This window comes from Aphis gossypii, chromosome 2 (assembly GCF_020184175.1).
Source record: "Aphis gossypii isolate Hap1 chromosome 2, ASM2018417v2, whole genome shotgun sequence".
Taxonomy (NCBI): domain Eukaryota; kingdom Metazoa; phylum Arthropoda; class Insecta; order Hemiptera; family Aphididae; genus Aphis; species Aphis gossypii.
In genome coordinates, this window is record NC_065531.1 from 54499384 (window position 1) to 54520441 (window position 21058).

The following is a 21058-nucleotide window of genomic DNA, read 5'->3' on the forward strand; positions in this document are numbered from 1 at the left end:
AAAATATTGATTAAAATATATTCAAACCAACAAAAATATTTGTAAAAGAAAACGATAATAATAATACCAATGTAAAACCAACTTGAACTATATTTTTTTGATAATTTAACAAATAACATTAATCCTGGTATCATATAATTGTTAAAAACAAAACAAATTACAATATACTTGCATAGAAACTAGATAATATTTAATTTATAAATACTTCAGTTTGAAATTAAAAAATAAAAATAATATAATCACAACTTACGTAAAGTAGTACAAAAAACAATTTGTAAAATTAACATCATATAAAAATTATCTGTTTGGTGTTTAAGTCAAGTTCTTAAAATACATTTCTTTTAAATGAATACGAATCTTACATACTTAAACATTACATATTTTAAAAATTTTCTTAATTCAGTTCTTGATTTAAAATTCAACTTGTTTAGCAATTTTATTTTTTTTGGGGGAGTCTAATATTCGTCTTTTTATTCTGTTCAAAAATAAAATTAAATAATTAAATCATCAAATCAAATACAACGTATTAGTTGTCTTACCCAGAAGAAAAAAAACGTTTAGATGATCCTGGTGTTAGAGGTTGACTTTGAGTTGGAGTACTATGCAATAGTTCATCGGGAGAATTGTTATTAGGTTTCAAAAAACTAAGCCAAAAATCTGTAGGCAACTTCAGCAATTCTATTACAATCTAAATGAGATAATATCCAATACATATAATATTTGATTTCCAAACAATTATTTGTTTCAGTTTTATCAATAATTTCAATTTTAAAAAAATAGTGACAAACTTAGTAACTTACTTTAGAAATGAGTTCAAATTTAATATGTAAATCATCTAAGGAAGTACTAGTAACACCAACAATTGTAGGACCAAAAACTATTGCTAGACAGTTATAATCCATATTACATTTTGATGAACTAGCTACCCTAAAAATAAAAATTAAATGGTAAAACAAAATTAGTTTTTGGAAAATAAGCATTTATAATAATTAATAATAAGAATATACTTTTGCAAATGAATAATGAGGAATGCAAGTATGTTACGATTAGAATGTGGCAATTCTGATACAGTTTGACAAAGTGAATTTGAAACATTATTTTTATTTTTGAATGCATCAGTCAACTTTGATAAATCACTTTGAGATATAAGATTATATTTTTGCATACGAATTAAGTCTTTCAGATAACTACACAAAACATGTATGTCTATATCTTTTAAATCCGGTAAACCTTTGCGAAATTTATCTTTTAAATTTTTTACTTCTTTATCGGAACCAGACACCCGATATAGTCCAACTGTATCCAATCCTCTTCTTTCGATTTCACTAATGCAATGAACAATCGAGGGTGGGATACCACACTGTTGGTAATAATAATTTATTAAAATTAAGTTAAAAGTACAACAATAATAAATTACTGACATTTAAAGCATTAAGTTGTAGTTGACCAGTTGAACAAATCATAGGGATAAAATCTTTACATTCCAGGTGAGTTATAATTTTACAGTCCAGACATTTGACCATATAATTGTTAAATTTGATTCTGAAATTGTTTTTTACATTTTGTACTTAATAAAAATTAAAATAAATGATTAATTATAATAATAGATATATTTTGAACAAACTTTTTATGACAGTGACCACAAATCTCCGGAATTACAATAATTTTTTGAATAAAATTATGTTCTTTTTCCGTTACATTATTTTCTTTTTCAGATATATTATTTTCTTTTTCAGATATGTTATTTTCTTTTTCAGATTCACTAGTAGACAATGGCTCAATAGAATCTATTCATAAAAAAAATAACAATTTATCTTTATTATATACCATTTAAAAATAAATTAAATTATTACCACTAGACGATAATGCAATTTGTGAAATTGATGTTGGATAAGTTTTTATAACTGATTTAGCATTAACAGAACCCAAATCCATAGTTAAAGTAGTTATAGCAACAATTTGATTGTTACTAGTATTTACATTCATAATCTAAAATAATGAAACAGTATAAAATGTATTAATTTGTTCAACAAAAAAAAAAAAAACATATAATAGTTAAAACTATGTTGGCAAACATAAAATTTATTAAAATACAAATAAAATTAAGTGGCAGATATGTATGAAAAATACTACTAAAAAACACATTAAAAAATATAAATTATAAATATTTAATTACCTCACATTTTTTTGTGTTCAAATTATTTGAAATGTTGCCCGTAGAACACTTTTTTGTGGGTATAGAATTGTGTTTTGGATTTTTCATTACATTTTCATACGAACTATCTTCAGAATGACTATAACTAAGATCTGATAATAAAGCATCTAAAAATATAAATGTGCTGTGAATTATGATGAATAAATAAAAATCAAATCAAATGTTATTAATTATTTATTTATATTTTAGCTATACTTATACATTTTATGTCAACATTTAACATTTAGCTCAATAATTTAAAAAAACTAAGAACATTTACAATTTACTATAGATTATACTTATTATAAATTCTTAATAGACATTTATAACATCAATGAAGTATTTTTATTTTCAAATACTATGATACCTAAAGATAATTACTAGTTTTTTAGTTTTTTTAAATTGAAATATTATAATTTAAAATTAATAAACTATTAAATAAATACTAATTTACCAGTGTTATTAAAAGATTTTTTTTCATTTAATTGTACACAATCAGAATGATTTAAGAATGTCTGATGTGATTTTTCTGCAATATCTTGTTTCTTAAAAATGCTGTGTAATTGTTTTAATTGAGATTTCTAAAACAAAAAAATATCAAATTTGTGTAACGATAAAAATTATATTAATTACAAATATATATATCACTAGGTATACATTTACCTGATAGCTATATAAAAAAACAATACAACCAACCATAAAAAACTAAAACATTATAAAAACCTAATTTGATATTTACCATGGTTTCTTTTTCAAGTACAAGTTTTTCCTTTTCAACTTGAGCTTCATCTAATAAACGTGCAGAAGTTTTAAGTTTATAGGTCAACTTAGAACATTCATCCTGCACAGCTTCTAGATTTTTCTTGATAATATCTTTATCAGCTTCACTTTGATTGATTCTGTATGTAAGTTGATCAATAACTTTTAATTTTAGCATGTAATCTGTAAAAAAATTCATCTATAATTTCCAATTTAACTGTTGTACTGAAATTTAACTTGTAACTAGGCTTGTAAAAACTAAATTTACATTCACTTTGCAAAATTGCCTGTCAAACTTAAATCACAAAAATAATATATATTTAGGATGGTAGGTATTTAAATCAATGTAATTTTATTAATTAATGATTTTAAAGATTAATTGTAAAGTTGACAAGTTACAACTTAAAATGAAACTCAAAAAGTTTCAAGTAACTCCTTAAATATTATAGATAAGACAGAATCTAGATAACACTTTAAAGTAAAATTATTCTCTAGTTTCTCACTATGATTAAGTGATTCAACTAACATTATTTATTAGGTACTTAAAGAATACAATTTAGTCTGCCTACAATATGTTAAATATGACAGATGATATTATTGAGGATATTACTTATGTATGAGTATAGTACTGTAGTGTTTCAGAATTTTAAAACAACAAAATTAGACATCAAAATGTTATACAAATATATTAATATACCTGTTTTCTGAATTAAATAACCAAAATAAATTTAAAGACGAGATCCTTAAAAATTATATATTATACTGATCAATTGGACATCTTCTAGGTCATTTATAATTATTTTAGATACCTACTCTTAAATAATTAAAGCCAATGGATCCCATATTGGTTATAATTTGATTGATAAACTAAGCCAGCAAAAGTACCATCTACCTTTTTTATATAAGTTATAAGTGTTAAAAACTTATAACACTTATAACAAGACTATAATGGTTATGGAACATTATGGATTTAATAATAAAACACATTTAACTTTCCTGACTAAAATTGCTAGTGACTGCAACTTAACATAAAACATACTACATAGGTAACCTACCTAATATCAATGTATAAAAACGAATTAAAAAGTACATTTTAAGAAGTGAGATCGCGATTCCTTGCTTTCTGTCCGTGGTTGTCACGAAGAATCTTAATTGCCTACTTCAAATTCGTAATTTCTAATTATTCATTAATATTAATACCTAATTATAATGTATAAGACTTACCTCTCTCGGTCGCTGTATCCAAATACTTGAGGGTGCTGTTGACAAACAAATCGTATTGCAAAGCTAGGGATTTGCAATGCTCCTCCATATTGTACGGTAACGGGCAACGGCACTGATTGAGAGTTCTAACGAAAACAAACACGGAAGAGTTGGAATTTCCTATTATAGAACACCGAGGTTACCAATTGCTATTTGCACCAATAAAATATAAAATATTCACTGAATATCCGATAGTAAATAATATATTATTACCATAAATATTTATAGAACCTAGCGTAAGTCACAACCCATAACGATTACTGATTACTTATTAGTTATTAGTCAATACTCAATTAGTATAAAATGATTTATTATAGTACTAAACTTTTAACGGCCAACGATCAGCGACTGCCACGCTGACTAGCGGTCGTTTAACAACATCTAGAGGAATAGGATTGTAATTTGTAATATACTAAATATTATAATATGGCATAATATGGTTCAACAATTATATGCGATTTGTTATTACGAAGAAAAAAAAACGCTGTAATAATATTAGGTTATAATGTTAATGTTATATAATATTATTATAAATTATTTATAATACTTATACGACTCCAGTTCAAACAATATCAGCTACAAAGTTAGAATACAACAGCGTTAGTTTGTGTTATTGTTAAAATAAAATAATATTATATCTGATAAAAATCGGGTCACGAACTTTATCGTACATATGTTAGGTATACATACCTATTAGGCTATAATCTATGAATAATATAATATATTTCTATTAAAATACTTAAAATATTAATTAATAATTAAAATGGGTACATTACATTATTTTAATGATATAATTTTCACTTTAAAAGTCAAAAACAATTAAGTCATTAAAATAAATATATTTTTATAGGTACCGGTACCACCTATTGGCTATTATGATAACCATAATAATATCGAATAATGGTTATTTTAATTTATAATATTAATTATTATACATCTAATGTAGAAAACTAGAAACATCTATTGATCTATTTATTAATATGTATCTACTTATTATTACTTGTCTACTGAATTTCGCCGACTTTCGATTAGAATAAATATAACATATTTTTATATTTTAGAAGTAGCCCGGTACTACCGGATCGGTAGGTAGGTATTTAAGTATTTTGGTACCTACTAATTGGCTACTATGCAAACTTATGAGCCAAATATAATATTTATTTTATATTTTTGTTTAGAATTTTTTTTATGAATGTTGATAAAAATTAAAAAATATATGCTCAGTCAAAAAGTCAAAACTATAATGTACCTAAATCTAATAGGCACAAATAGGCACATAAGGTACGTCGGCAAAAAAATACTAAATAGTTGCCAATACAGGCCGATACTATATATATATATGTATTCTAGTATACATAAATATACATTTACCCAAAAAATTTAAGCGGATTTCAAAACATTTCTGTGGAGTTTACCTCCTCACCACGAATTAAGATATACTTAAAATATCTTTTAAAATATCTTAATTCGTGCTCCCCACCTAATCACTCAATAATCAATTACTATAGTTATGCTCGTATAGCAAGCATATGCGTTTTGCCGTAAGTACCAAATAAATAATAGGTAATGAACATTGTATGAAATAACATTAAATGTAACATAATATTGTAGAAACCATCAAATACAATATATTATGTTCATATTGACACGAATAAAATGGTAAACACATTAAAAAACTGTCAATGTAACTAATGGCTGTTTGCTATATTAAATTAAGAAGAGTTTATTAATATACATATAATATTATAATAATTATGTACAGAAAATATAATTAAAAATAATTAATTTAGGTTATAGACAATAATAAAATATTTCACTAGGTAACTAAATATCAATTACTTATATATTTAATAACAAAGAAAACAATATTTCTATTGGCTAATCTATTTGGCTTCTATAATAAATAAAGACAAATCTAATACTTATATATAATGTATACAGGGAAAAAAAAATATATTGATTATTGTTAAAAAGAATAATAATTAAGTATAACGCATAAAAAATAATTAATTTTTAATTTTTACTAATAGAATTTTACTGTTAAGTGTTAATATTAAATATATATGTATGTATGTATATATTTTTCATACTATAGTACTAAATACTAATAATTCATAATTTATAATGAGTGATAATAAGTTAAAAACACTTAAGCTGAAGTAATCAGAATTCGTAAATAGTTTAGCTGTAATATTTTTAATTTATTATTTATATCACACTAACTTAATTAATCTAAAATTAAAAATATAATTAAGATTTAAATGTAATTACCTAAACATGTTTTGATAAAAGTGTAATTAATTGATTTAATTTACATTGTAGTGTTTTCAGTTATTTCTCTATCTTCATAATGTGCGAATTTCAAATATACTTGTTCTAAAGTTGTTTGGCTAAAACTATACTCTTGAATGTCGTACATATTTTTTGCTGAAAAATCAATAGCAATGTTAATATTTTAAATATTAGTAAAGAAAATAGATACTGGGTACACCTTACACGAGTTTCAATTAATTAATAAGTATATTTATGAGTTTTTCGTGAGTCTGTGACCATTACAATAAATAAATTACTAGACAAAGTTATTTAGTAGGCAAATTTATAATAAATCAATATACCTACTTATATTATAACTTAAAAGCAAAAAAAAGCTGAAGAAATTTACTGAAAATATTTTTTGTACTAATAGCTAATATTTTTTAATTTATTTAAAATTTAAAATAGGTACTGCTAAAGAATTAATAAATTAAAATGTATTACATATTTACAGGTTATTAGTAAGTAAGAGAACCATCTACAATCCACTGAAATGATCGGTGCATATTTCATACCAGAGGTTTCGAATTATAACACGAAACTTTAAATTTTGAAACGATCGATATCGATGTTATAGGCATACTGAGTACTGACCGTATATGTACTGCGGGCTATATATAAATCGATAATCTATACGTTTAATTCATTTAATAAATAAGCCGATAACGAAAACCATAATAATGCGGATATTGTCGTATTCTGGGTTTTTACATTAATTATTTTTTTTTTTATTATTATTATTACAATAGCATAATAAACATATAAAAAATTCACAGCTGGAATAATTAAAAAACGCAAAAAACAGAGCACAAACGATTGGCTTTGTCGGATTTCCGAATTTCTCAAGTGGGGGGGCCGAAGAAATGGACCTAAATAAATTGGTTATTTGGAATCAGAATGACGAGAAACGAATTTATGTTTAAAAATTAGATTTCTATCTCATAAATAAAAAAATGAAATATATACTTTTAAATCCGAGCCCTAGTTATCACTTATTATATTTATAGACAATATAATTATTAAATAATTTGAATTAAATAATGAATCATTTATTTATTTATCATTTACAAAATAAACTGTAGCCTTCTAAGTTTTTTAGCTATTTTTTCAATAAATTCTTCAACATCCAATCTTTTGTTGATATGAATGTAAAACTTTATTAAAAATTCAAAATTTAAATAATTAATAAATACAACAAATATTTCATAAGTGAATAAGAAATATTTACCTCTTTCATAGAATTTCCTTAATATATTTTTAATATTTTCTTACAAGCTAGTGCAGTGATATTAGCAAAACAAGGGCCAAGGGGTTGATATATCTCCCTCATCTTCCAGCATATATGGCAGTATGGTACTGATCATTGTATTCGAAAAACGAATCTTAACGGAGATTATATTATTTGTCAGCCTAGCATATATTTTCCGGTAGGTAGTGAAAAAGGTAATTTATGTTTTAATGGTGTGATTACCCCAAAACTAAATCATGTACAGAAAATTCTAATTTAAATAACTGAAGTATGTTTCAAGTTTCTTTGACTACTATAATTTTTAACTATAACAATAATCTAAAATTATTTGATAGTAAATAGTTATATTGTGTATGGATTTTGAATTTCGTAAAAATTTAAAATAACATTTTTACCAAGTCCGCATTATACACTGTTTTGTTTTATTGTTAAATTGTATTTAAATAATTCTTAGTAGTATAATATTATTTCCAGAATAAAACAATAATACTGTTTTTATTATTAAAAAAAGAGTGGTCAAGTGAGTACCTAACGCTCTGCTGTATAGTAGATCACTATAATGGATGTACTAAATTTGAATCCAATGATAGGTCTATAATTATATACAAAAAGTTCTAAAGCTCATAACATTTTTCGTATAATGACGCTTCGAGTTTTCTTTATAGCTATTTGAAGGAAAAATTATGGAAAACTTACTGTTGAATTTTTTAATCTTAGATATATAAATACAAAAAGTTATATGAATTTTCATCTTCAAAATTACTTGTAAATTTTTTGTTATTTTGACATATTTTGTAAAAATTTAAACTTTAAATTCTTATAAAAAAAATGTGACTAACGATTTTTGATTTTTTTAAACTACAATAAGAACAACTTATAAGAAACCTTTTATTAGGATTTTAAGATTTTTGGGCATCAAACATTTTTTTATCGACACTTCAAAAAAAAATACTTAGAAAATTCGAAAATCTTAGTTGTCTGTAAATAGCTCAAAAAAGCCAGAATATTTTGAAATACTTACAGTGATATTAGTTTTTGAGTTATAACAATATAAAGAAATCGATTTTTTTTTTAATTTGGTTTTGTGTAAAAATTCCAGTTTTCCTTCACTTTTTCTTTTCCCTAAGTTTGAAAACTGTTGGAAAATTCTTACTTTTGACCTCTATAATGCACCAAGGATATTCACTTTACCGTTGGAAAACCACCCCTGAAGTTTGATATTGAAGCATTATTTTTATTTAATTATAATTTTGAATCACGTATTTTATAGAGGAATCGCTTTCTAGTTCCTACTATAATTATTCCTAACCTAATATAATTCTATTATACAACGTACAGATGTGGGTAAATGTAAATATATTAGGTACTCAGTGATGTTTTATTATGGTCCTTTTTTTAGTACTGTATAATATAGTGATTAATGAAGTTCTATTATAATAAAACAACAACTAATAAATTAATTACCATTTTCAAGATTTAAAAAACAATGGGCTAATGATTCAACTGTTGATTGAGGAACACCATATACCAATCGATCAGCAAATTCTTCTTCGAGGATTGCATTTGGAAATGATGTTATGACAAAATTTTTAACATCATCCATGTCTCCACGAGGCTTTAATTTTATTTCCAATGTATATCCAGCGCCATAAAGGTTTTTTAAATATTGAGTAGAACCCAAACATCTAATAAATGTTTTTTTTTAAGTTATTAAATGTAAAACGTCCATGGAAATAATCTTACCTGAGCTGGCCTTTAACCATTATTCCAACTCTGGAACACAACGCATCTGCCTCTTCCATTGAATGTGTGGTTAAAATTGCACCTTTAGATCCTTGGAAACTGCTAATTATAGCATCCCATAAATATCTCTTTGACCTTGGATCCATACCGGTACTAGGTTCGTCCAGCAATACCAACTTTGGATTTCCAATCATTGCTAAAGCAAAGCTTAATTTTCGTCTTGTTCCACCTGAACAACAACTGACCTGTTTATCTGCATGTTCAGTTATTTGAAGGCCCTCAATATATTTCTCGACAATACTGAAAAAAAAATGAAACCCGATACTAAATAGATAAATTAAATACATTTTTGAAATAACAGTTTTAAATTCCACCTAAATATTTATCTTAATGCATTTTTATTTTTACAAAGTTTTAATAATAATTTACTTTTTAATTTGATCTTTTGAGATTCCTCGAATAGCACCATAAACATGTAAGTGTTCTCTGATTGTTAATGAACTCCATAAAGCATCATGTTGAGGACAATATCCAATCATTCTATATGCAATGTCTACAGATTCTTGAATATCATGTCCTTTAATAAATATCTTAAATAAAAAACGGTTAAAAATAATATATTATCAAAAGTATATAACATATATTTAAATTAAATAGACTAGGTATATTATTAAATGGTTTACAAACTTTTCCTGATGACTCTTTTTCTTCCATAGTGATAATACGCATAGTTGTAGTTTTTCCAGCACCATTATGACCTAACAATCCGAGAACTTCTCCTGAATTTACCGCTAATGATAAATTTCGGATTGCAAGTTTTCTCTCATTATTTGTATCCATACACTTTTTTTTTATTAAACAATTTATATTTGATTTCATATTTTGAGTTGAAAATTCTTTTTTTAAATTCTATATAAAATTAAAATAATCAAAATTGAGTTTAAAATAGGTAATTTTTATAATTATTTACGCACTGAATACCTGAACAACAATAACTGGCCAATCCACCTGATCGTTGACAATATTATTTACTTTGATCCGTTCAGTTTTTACATCATCATCCCCCTCATCTTGGGTGTCAATAGTAATTGTTGAAGTTTTTTTATTTTTTGATTTAGAATCTAATATCTTTAAAATAACCCATAATGCTGGAATCTGGCCTATGCAACCCATTAAAATTGCAACTATTTCTTTATTGACATATTTTATAAAAGGAACATGATCATCGTTTTCTCGGTATACACTATTTATAAAGTAAATTATGGCAAAAGGCACATAGACGAAATTAGTAGAAGAAAATAAAACATGAAGTGCAAATCCCAAATCACTTAGAATACCCAACATATCTAGTGAAGCTACTATTATAAAAGGTACACCACCAATTAGTGAGGTCACATTTGGTAGTATAGACTGTACTGAATCAGTTTTTTCAAAAAAATATGATACACACGCTGTAGCTAATATTGCAGCAGGGCAATATGCTATAAGTAATATTACCATGGTTATTATTGCAAAAGGAGAATCTAAACCTTCAACATGAAATAAAGCTATAAGAATTATAAGTATTAAGAATATGCCAAGTAACATTGAAATTAAAAGAATAAAATAAGAACTGAAATATTGCATAAAAGTTACACCGTTGATACGAAGTTGATTTTTGGCTTTAATCTATAAAATATAAAAATAATAAAATCTTACAATTTAACATATTGATATTTTTTTTAGTTACCAGTTATTAATAATATTTTATTATTATTATCTATTATTATTGCTTTGTAATTTTATATAAATATTTTACTTATACACTTTGCAGTTCGCATGTGTTATTAAGTAAAATATTTAAAATAAAATAAGTATGAAATGCAGGCATAATTGCAGCTATTTAATTAAATCATACATAATTTATTTTAAGAAAATTGAACAATACCTAGATAATCTCTGGAGTACAAGTAAATTATAATTAGTTTTGCATACCTCTCTATCATAGACTAGATCAGCAGATAGACTCACTGGAACTAAAACAAATACTATGCCTAAGAAAAATGCAGATGAACAACGACTAAAGCTGTACTCATTTTGTTTGTATTCCATTTTAAACGGTTCTGTTTTGATATCAATTTGATCTCTATAAAATAAATTAAACTATTAAAATAAGGCTTTTGGTACTTATTAATAAGATGCTGTTTTGTATTGGTTTTCTTGGTTATATGAGTGGCTATAAATAAATTGTAGTCAATACATTTTAGAGTACTTTTTTTCTAAGATAGAAGAGACAGCATTTCATTCTTTTAAGTACACAATTTAATTAGTAATCTAATATTGAATCAAGTTAATTTCTAAGATTATAATTTAAGTATGTACTATAATACTACTATCTTTATAACCTGTATTGAAAAATAATTAGTATAAATCTTGCAAATGATACACACAAGCACCAATATTTTTTAAGATTGTTTTTTTTAAATTTACCCAAGTAAGGTGCTTGTAATAGAATTCAATATTATTGGTAATGAATGTATAAATGAGTCGTTATAATAAACTGTAAGTGCTAATATTGAATAATAAGTCTTATTGTGCGTGTGCCGCTCTCGCAAAGCTCCTAGGTGAGAAGGCAAATCTAATAATCCAGAAAATGTGCCAGCATAAAAATCTGAATCCAGCGTTGAATAATTTGAAAATTCTTTAGAAGTTACGACTAATCGACTGTCTTCTTTATATATATCTAAAAAAAATTTAAAAATGTAATATTCAATTAGATAAATGTAACAGTTAAGTTAATCAAATATGTATTAAAATATAAATATAATCATATAATATATTTATTATTTATACATATAGGTACTATTATAACCCTGTGTAACGTGTTACATGGGTCCAATTTTATTGCATAGTAACACTCATGCATGTTCATTTAGGCCGGTTATAAGTTATAAGTTACAACATTGTAATATCTACAGAATATTATTATTCATTAATTAAAAAATATAACTTTTTTCTAGTTATATTTTTGGTTAATTAATTCAGATTATTTAATATTCAATCTAACTATTCTACAAGTAATTAATAATCATTTAATTTTTATGGCAGTAACTATAAACAAAAATTTAAAAATTCTATTCTAAATTTAAAAAAAATTAACAACTATAAAATGTTATAATATATTAATTATTAATATAAAATATAGATATACATACCATTATTTAAAGTAATACTTCGTATTGGCTGAATTTCATGACTTAATTTGTTCAAGATAATTCCAGTAGCCAAGAATACGACAGGTAATAATATCATAACATAAAGTTTATGAACATCACGCAATACTCGTTTAGTTCGCATTTTTAAAAGAGCAATGATTGTACCCCAATTAGTTGGATCGTATATAATGCTTGATCTTACAGTAACATTGTGTATTGTACCAATTGATCCTCTGAAGTTTAAAGACATTTTTTTTTTTTATAAATTATGCTTTATAATACACTTAATAAATTACTTTATTTGTATATGAAAATAATAAAACTAACTTATATAAGCAGGGCTGGAAATCTATAATATTTCTTAATCATTATAACTTAAAAACATATAGATAAAAATAGCAATGTAAGCTTTATATATTTGTATACATTTGTTATGTATGCATCAAGAATTCTAAAATTCCAAGTACATATTTTTTTTTTATTTAGTTTCAATATTTTAAAGGAAGTTTAGGTATATTTTTACAAAGCACATTTAAAGATTTGTTAAGTTATAAGCTTATAACTTTTTTTTAAGTGATTTTAGTGCTATAAAGTGTAAGGTTCCCTGCAGTCTTAGTTATAAGTATTATAATTATTAATTTCTAACTTATTGGCTATATCAGTAAATATTATATACCAATAATCATATATCAAGATCGATCACCTATTACAATTTGTCATCGACTGTCCTTTTAATAATTCAATTGCTAATTTCCCAGAATTGTCATGTTGACCTTGTTCAAGAAACAAAAATACTTCTTCTAAAGTAGTCATTGATACACCATAGTTTTCAATACCCAACTCGTTAGTTGAAGATTTAATTTCTGTTTCAATTCTTCCAAACAGAGGCGGGAATTTATTCACACTGTCATACGGTAGTACAAAAGATAACTCGTATCCATGGCGTCTAGCTCGTTCTGCATTTGGTACGTGTTCTTTAATCATTTTCACTATAGAATTTTCCTTTGCGTTGTTATTGAGAATCAATCTATGAATATCAGATTAGTCGTAAATTTAAGAAGCTTAAAGTTTTTAACAAAATGTAGTTATTAAACTATATTGTTTGCATAGGTATATAGATTTGTAACTATTCGATAGTGAATCGCTATAATATATAAACAAATAATATATAAATAGGTACCTATATTGTATTAATTTTTTTGTTACAAATTAAATTATTTGTTTGGCTATATTGTAATAGGTATAATCATATACTTTGTTTAAAATTATAGAGAAAATACTATTTTTTGTTTTTTTTTTAATTTTTAAAAATATTATGCAGATCAAATATTATTTACCTACACTAAATTGGTTTCTAAATTTCTAATGATTTAAATTGTTGAACTTACGTTAAATGATATCCAATACCAAATTTATTTTTAAGGAATATAGAAGAACCACAACATCTTACACAACCTTTTGATATTACAGCTATACGATCAGCTAAGATGTCAGCTTCGTCCATAAAATGAGTTGTTAATAGTATCACCTATGTTTATAATATATGTATCATATAAATATCTATTCATACAGATTTATTTATTATAAAAATTAAAATAGGTACCTTTCCTTTTTTTCTCTTTTGAAGAAGTGACCATAAATGTCTTCTTGCTGGTGGATCAACACCTGCGGTAGGTTCATCGAGTATTATTATCTTTGGATTTCCAATTACTGCAATACCAACAGACAACTTTCGTTTTTGTCCTCCACTTAAAGTTTTTGCTATATTATCTGCTTTATCTGTTAAATAAAGTTCTAAAAGCATTCTTTGAACTTCATCATCAATTTTTTCTGAAGTAAGTCCCTTAAACAATTAAACAATTGTATCAACGCAGAGTTTACATAAAAATACATATCAACTGTATTTTGTATAGTTTATATGTATAATAATTTGCTACTTAAAAATGGCATTATAATTTAAACATTCTATATACTATGTATACTTACTCTAAGAGTAGCAAAAAATTTTAAATGTTCTCTAGGAGTAAGTCGTTCGAATAATATATCATATTGTGGACAAACGCCAATCATTCTTCTTATTTTAATCACATCAGATGGATTTCTAACATCATAACCGAATACTTTGATTGTGCCAGATGTTGGTTCAGTTAGTCCCGTTAGTATATTAAATAATGTTGTTTTCCCAGCACCATTGTGTCCTAAGATAGCAGTTATTTCTCCTTCGTATATTGTCATATTTATTCCTGAAATTAACTTAAATAATAATTACCCATAATAGCGTATAATGTAATATAAATAGTGTAATATACATGATGTAAATAATTGTTTGATTTTTTTAACTCAATGATCATGAAACATGCATAAATGAGAACAATTTTATTTATAAGTAATATCAATTGTTTTGTTATTTCTGATGAAATAAAGTTCATTTATATGTATATAAATAATACCTAATATAAGTAATTAATTTACCGTTTATAACATTTTTGGTTGATCTTTTGAAAGACTTGCAGAGATTTATTATTTGAATTGCCTTAAGTTCTTTCATGGACTCTGGTACAGGTTCTAAATCAGGATTTGAGACAGTATATCTATCGATCTCATCAAATTCTATTGATTCTGGAACTTTAGCACACCAATATGAAGTTTTGAAACAAGCCCAAAGAGATCGATTTTGTTCATATTGGCTCGACAAAACCATGTCAAAATAATAAGCTAGAATCACGTATAGAAGTGCATCAAATGCCATTATTAATAAACTTTCGCCAAACGACATTCCTGGACCATCCCAAATGTTACTGAAATGAAGACCTTCGCCCGCCAAGTCCATTTCCATAGCTTTATCAATAGCTAATGCAAAACCAGATGGACTTAATAATGATATTAACCACAATAGTTTTTTACTTGACGGGTTAATAAAAGTATGCAAAAAATACATTAGACTTATCAAATTCAGTACAAAATTTCCCAGAATTCCAGCTGTCTAAAAAAACAAAACATTTCTTTTAAACGTTTATAGATATTTTTAATCATGTTTATATGGTTTGTATTTTTTAATACTTAAAGAAGTTATAAAATCCCTTAAATCATTTAATGAAGTAAATAATTATTTGAAGCTGAGTGACTGAAGTATCAGCTAATTTTAATAAAAATATAAAATATCTGCAGAAGACATGATTGTTTTATTTTTTATTTTTTTTACTACGTGTTAAACATTTTGAGATAAGTTAGAATAATACGTATATACTAGGGAAGTTTATGCTCTTATATATTACGGATGTTATAACTATATATACTACGAATATTTATTATCACATAATAATATTATAAAATTGGTATTTACTCGTGATTTGTCGAAGAATGGAGAAATCATAAAACTGAAGAAAATAACTGTAATCGAGTACAAAAATACTAATAAAAATATTAATATCCAGTTAGTGTTATTGAAAACTCCTAGTAAGTATAATATTATAGTACTGGCTAATGAAAGTACTATTACATAAGCTGTATAGATGTTGAACCATGAACACCAAAATACCAATTCTCTAAGACCCATTATTTTCATTCCTTCTTTTATCTTCCTTTCTTTTTCACCAACTAACTGTACTAAAAGATATGTAACAAATTGTGATAAGGCAATTACTACATAAAGAGGTATAACCTTATGAAACACCATTAACCAATCTGTAAATAATTTTGATTTAAAAATTATTATTTCAATAAAATTACTTATCTAGGTAAAATTAAAAACAATTCACACTCACTTGCTGTATAAGCCGGTTTAGGAAAAAGAATAAAACTGTAATCTGGTAATGTTATAGACGAATTAGTGACCAGAGAAATCTTGGTGATATCAACTAGTGACTGAAGGGCTATAAATCCTGAGTATATGTAATGAATTGCTGGACAAGATATTTCTTCATTGTGTAGATTGTTATTATGGTGATGTCGATGGAGAAACTTTTTTGTTAATTTATTAGCAGATATTTTTCGACATTGATGGCTGGATCCATAAAGTTTAGATGGTAATGGTGATGAATCATAAAACGGATTAGTACGAATCTTATAACTAAAATCAAAATATAAAAATGCGAATTAGTCAGTACAAATAAATTAACTGATTTGAAAAATAAAATAAAATATTTTATTAAAAATATGTTCTACTCCTAGTTATTTTTTTAAAATGTATCTTTTGTTTACAAAAAATAACAATAAAATTATCATTATGTTTTGATAAATAATTAATCGTATGCACTGTGGTATACGAAATGTCAAAATGTATCTAACTTATTAACGTAATTTTATCATGCGACATAATTACATAGTTGTGTTACTACTTACTATTACTATTATAATAATAATAATTATTATTAAAAAACTGTATAAAACCTTATCGAATGATTTTGAATAGGATCATCATCGAATAATAAGGCTATGTAAACCATTTCTGGATTATTTCTTTGTATTTCAGATATTTCATCTTTGTTTTGATAAATGCTAAAATTAATTTTTTCTCCGTCTCGTTGCATCCAAATTTCATTCATTTTTTCTAAAAACATCTATAATTTGATTTTAAGTTAAATTACAACATTATTATTCAACAAGTATATTATAATACATATATATGAATTACTATTTATATCTATAAATATATTTAAACATATTAAGCTAATACTTATAATCTATATCGTTAAATTTACCTGGACGTTTTTTGTCGATGGAGCCACAGTTATATTTCCGTATAAATAATTATACATATCAGGAGATTCTTGAGGTACAGTTACTGGGGGAAAATGAGGATTAGGTATCAATAATTTTATCGCAACTAAAAGGCCTAATGTGTACACCGGAATAGCAATTTCCTAAACAACGTTAATTTATTTTAATGAATTATACCTATGTATTATTATTATTATTGTTTTTTTTTTTTTTTTAATAAAGCTAAATATACTCACTGACAACGTTTTTTTGACTTCCCTCCGTTTAATGAGCATATTTCTAATTGTCATTGCTTTTATTTGGTACCAAAGTTCAAAATTCGTTGAGAACTTCATTTTAAGTACTCAATTGAAACAATATGGACAACTGAAGACAACCCTATTCATATACGTAAATATTTTAACAATGTTTATATTGATTTTTATGATAAAGGTTCTCAAGGTTCTACTAAGTAATGAATATCTAATAAGTCATGCGGGGACACTGATGACATTTTCTTTCGTTTTTCAAGCTAATACCTATAATTTAAACTTGCCTCTTTGCTTGAATTATATATACTATATAACTATATATATAAGCATAAAATACGTTAGTATACGTATGGGGCTATGTATTAACTCGTTTGTAGTATATATAATTTGCATACGTAAACAAAAGTCCAGTATACATTTCTTATTTGTTCATAAAATATGTTAATAATACATTCAATTTAATACGTATACCTTATTATTAATAGTTTTTTCATACACCTACGTCTAATAAATTGTTTATAATACTTAGAAAAATGTTTTAATTTGACGGATAAAAAGTATAAGTATTATTTGTTGATATTATTTAGAACTTTTTTTTTTATAAATTTTGTTATAATTTTAAGTTATAACTTATGAGAGTATTTTTTTAATGAACATATTCCACAATATTTTACATAAAAATCCTGACCTTAACTATATTTTATTAGCAAGGTTTAGTTTAATAAATATTTTTTCTATTTGGTCAACATTGGTTTTACACGGTGTTTTTAGTTGCGGACAAAATAATGAAGAACATGTGAGATTTATTAATTTATGAGATGGTTGTGCATAGTGATTTAAAATTAAATTTTATATGTATGGTTCTATCCTTGTAAGATGAAAACGTAACTGTAGTACACTGAAGAAAGTATAATAAAAGAAAGAACAAGGATTATCTAAAGATAATAAGTTTTAAAACGATTACAAATAAGCAAACGTTAGCCGCTCTGATAGGTAGTTTATATTTCATAATCATGCATTTATTTTACAAAAAAAATAATTAAATTTAAACAATTATAGTTAAATCTCGGTACGTAGCTAAGTTGCTTGGTTATAAACTTATATTTTTAACTAAGTTATTCGAGAATATTTAAAAATCGAAGATTTTCTAGTTGTGAAGAATTGACTACAGTGACATGATCGATTATAGTTGATATATGGGTCATAATTCATAATCAATTATGAATGTTAGGTTAGGTTAGGTTGATGAATTAAGTTATGTAAACAATAAAAAAGAAAAATTAAATTAATTGTAAAATGTATAAACCAAATTAATTTTTTAAAAATTATTAAATATCAAATTAAACAAAATTTAAAGTATTGTATTTACAGTACCTATAATAGATCTAGAATTATAATTTATAAATATATGTGTATTAGAAATTAGTTAAATATAGTATTTCAAGTGACCTTGAAACTATGACCATTTTTTAAGATAATTTATGCACATTAGGTAGTGTACCTATGCAACTTATCAATTACTAGTTATTACTGTTATTGGTAAATTATAAAAGACTACTATAGGTATTGCATTTATTATAATACAATTAATGTATTTAATTTTGTATTTTATAGGTATATAATTAATTTATTAAAAACAAAAATACAATTAGTAATAATGCTTGTTATTACCTGAATTCGTTTTATTTGGACACTAAACGTCGAGATAAGATAAGTGAGCAATAAACACGTTTAATGTAAGTACGTCTACACTAGTGAAGTGCATTTATAAAAATGTCATACACGTTCTTATTTATTAGAATATTTGAATTAAAAAAATTAAGTATGATATTGGAATAAATACCATTAAATACATTTTTAATTGTAATAAAATGTGTTGCTTGTTTTTTTTTATAATGTTGGTTGAAATTTAAATGTTCATATTATAATAGAATTTTAAATTACTTTAGTGTTTGTCTTGAATCAAATTAAAATTCTTAAAATAAGTAGGTACCTATATAAAAAATAATATTAAGACATATTTATTTTTATTCGCTGATTCAATTCAATAAACTTTATACTTTATAATACTTATGAACGATGGATACGTTATGATAAATGATTCAGTTAAAATAAAATAAGTTTAATAAAACTTCATTTTTTTTCTCCTCCAGTCATCCATATTCCATAGCGATAACACCACAATTCGCATAATCTATATAAACTATTGTATGGTGTCATTAAACTTCAGTTAATTTTTTTTTTTTTTTTTGATCATTTGAGGGCGTGATAGAAATTTTGGTAAGCTAGATTATTAAGAAAATAAAGAAAAATAAAATCACAAGACTTATTTTCAATAATAATACTTATAGCCTATAGCCTATAAGTAAATATAAGTATTAATCAACATTTTTCTTGTTTCAATTTAATAAATAATTAACTCTGTACAAAAAAATGTAATATTAATTTTCAATTTTAAAATGTTATTTCGTCATACCTATAACCTATCAAATTTTATTAATAAGACTTCGCGACATCTTTGATTATTCTTTATCACATTAACATTGCTGCCAGTGTATACTTTATGTACCTTAATCGAATTAAAATTGTTTAAGATTTCGTATTTATTAATATTTAATATAATAATATCTATAATATTATGCTCTAACAACATATTCAGGAGTTAATAAATATCTATCATTTAAAAACAAAAGTAGGTAATTATTAGTAATAAGTACCTACCGTAACTTTTATACTTGAATACAATTTAAAATTACTATAAAAAAAAATTATAATTAAATACAATTAATATAACAAAAATCGATGACTTATTATTATAATAATTACATATTTAATAAATAAATATATTTATCTAAACATTTTTATTTATATAATTATATTCTACATAACTATATAATAATAATAATCGTCTACATAATAGACCCATCTATTTAAAATTCACAGAGCCTGCGAGATTAATTATGTGTAAATCCACAAATTTATTTAATGTGAATATTTTATTAATATACCTCCTATTCCAATGGTTTCCAGTTTCTACACAGCAGTGATCGGTGATCAGTTGTTTATTTGAGCCAGAAGTGTTTACTTCACTCTTCCTACCTTTTTATGATAATACTGCTTATGAAACATATGTTTTTCGAACAGATGGTACAGATACTTTTAATTTTTAGTTTTTGCAGCAACTATTAACACATATATTTATTAATATTATATTATAATTTAACACATTTAATAAATATTATGCTTTAAATTTACGTGAAATAAGGATCAGTTATTTACTAAAAAATTACACGTGAATTAAATTCACATACACGTGATCAATGATCATAAGAATCTTAATTCACGTTCAAACCTGAGAGCTCGATCTACGTAA

General features: G+C 24.6%; 2 protein-coding genes across 3 annotated transcripts; both read right to left on the reverse strand.

The window, feature by feature from the left end:
* Positions 1 to 112: 112 nt before the first annotated feature.
* LOC114131571 (rac GTPase-activating protein 1-like) lies at positions 113 to 4295 on the reverse strand. The gene is made up of 11 exons (XM_027996823.2): positions 4178 to 4295; positions 2934 to 3136; positions 2649 to 2775; positions 2177 to 2322; positions 1854 to 1989; positions 1625 to 1787; positions 1422 to 1542; positions 1008 to 1360; positions 801 to 927; positions 540 to 688; positions 113 to 475 (listed from the first exon to the last, which is right to left on the reverse strand). Exons 1-11 carry the CDS (start codon positions 4263 to 4265, stop codon positions 412 to 414), a joined length of 1677 nt encoding a protein of 558 aa, XP_027852624.1. The 5' UTR covers positions 4266 to 4295; the 3' UTR covers positions 113 to 411.
* Positions 4189 to 21017, reverse strand: LOC114131569 (ABC-type organic anion transporter ABCA8A-like). 2 transcript variants are annotated; one of them, XM_050200982.1, is made up of 21 exons: positions 19357 to 21017; positions 17671 to 17812; positions 17416 to 17577; positions 17105 to 17274; positions 16480 to 16784; positions 16059 to 16399; positions 15188 to 15698; positions 14702 to 14958; positions 14319 to 14558; positions 14104 to 14243; positions 13419 to 13742; positions 12716 to 12948; positions 11991 to 12243; positions 11496 to 11646; positions 10503 to 11189; positions 10209 to 10430; positions 9951 to 10111; positions 9522 to 9821; positions 9243 to 9463; positions 6488 to 6643; positions 4189 to 4336 (listed from the first exon to the last, which is right to left on the reverse strand). In XM_050200982.1, exons 2-20 carry the CDS (start codon positions 17767 to 17769, stop codon positions 6528 to 6530), a joined length of 4893 nt encoding a protein of 1630 aa, XP_050056939.1. In that variant the 5' UTR covers positions 17770 to 17812; positions 19357 to 21017; the 3' UTR covers positions 4189 to 4336; positions 6488 to 6527. The 2 variants fall into 2 exon arrangements, with proteins under 2 accessions (XP_050056939.1, XP_050056940.1); XM_050200983.1 differs by having other exon boundaries at positions 4214 to 4302.
* Positions 21018 to 21058: the final 41 nt, after the last annotated feature.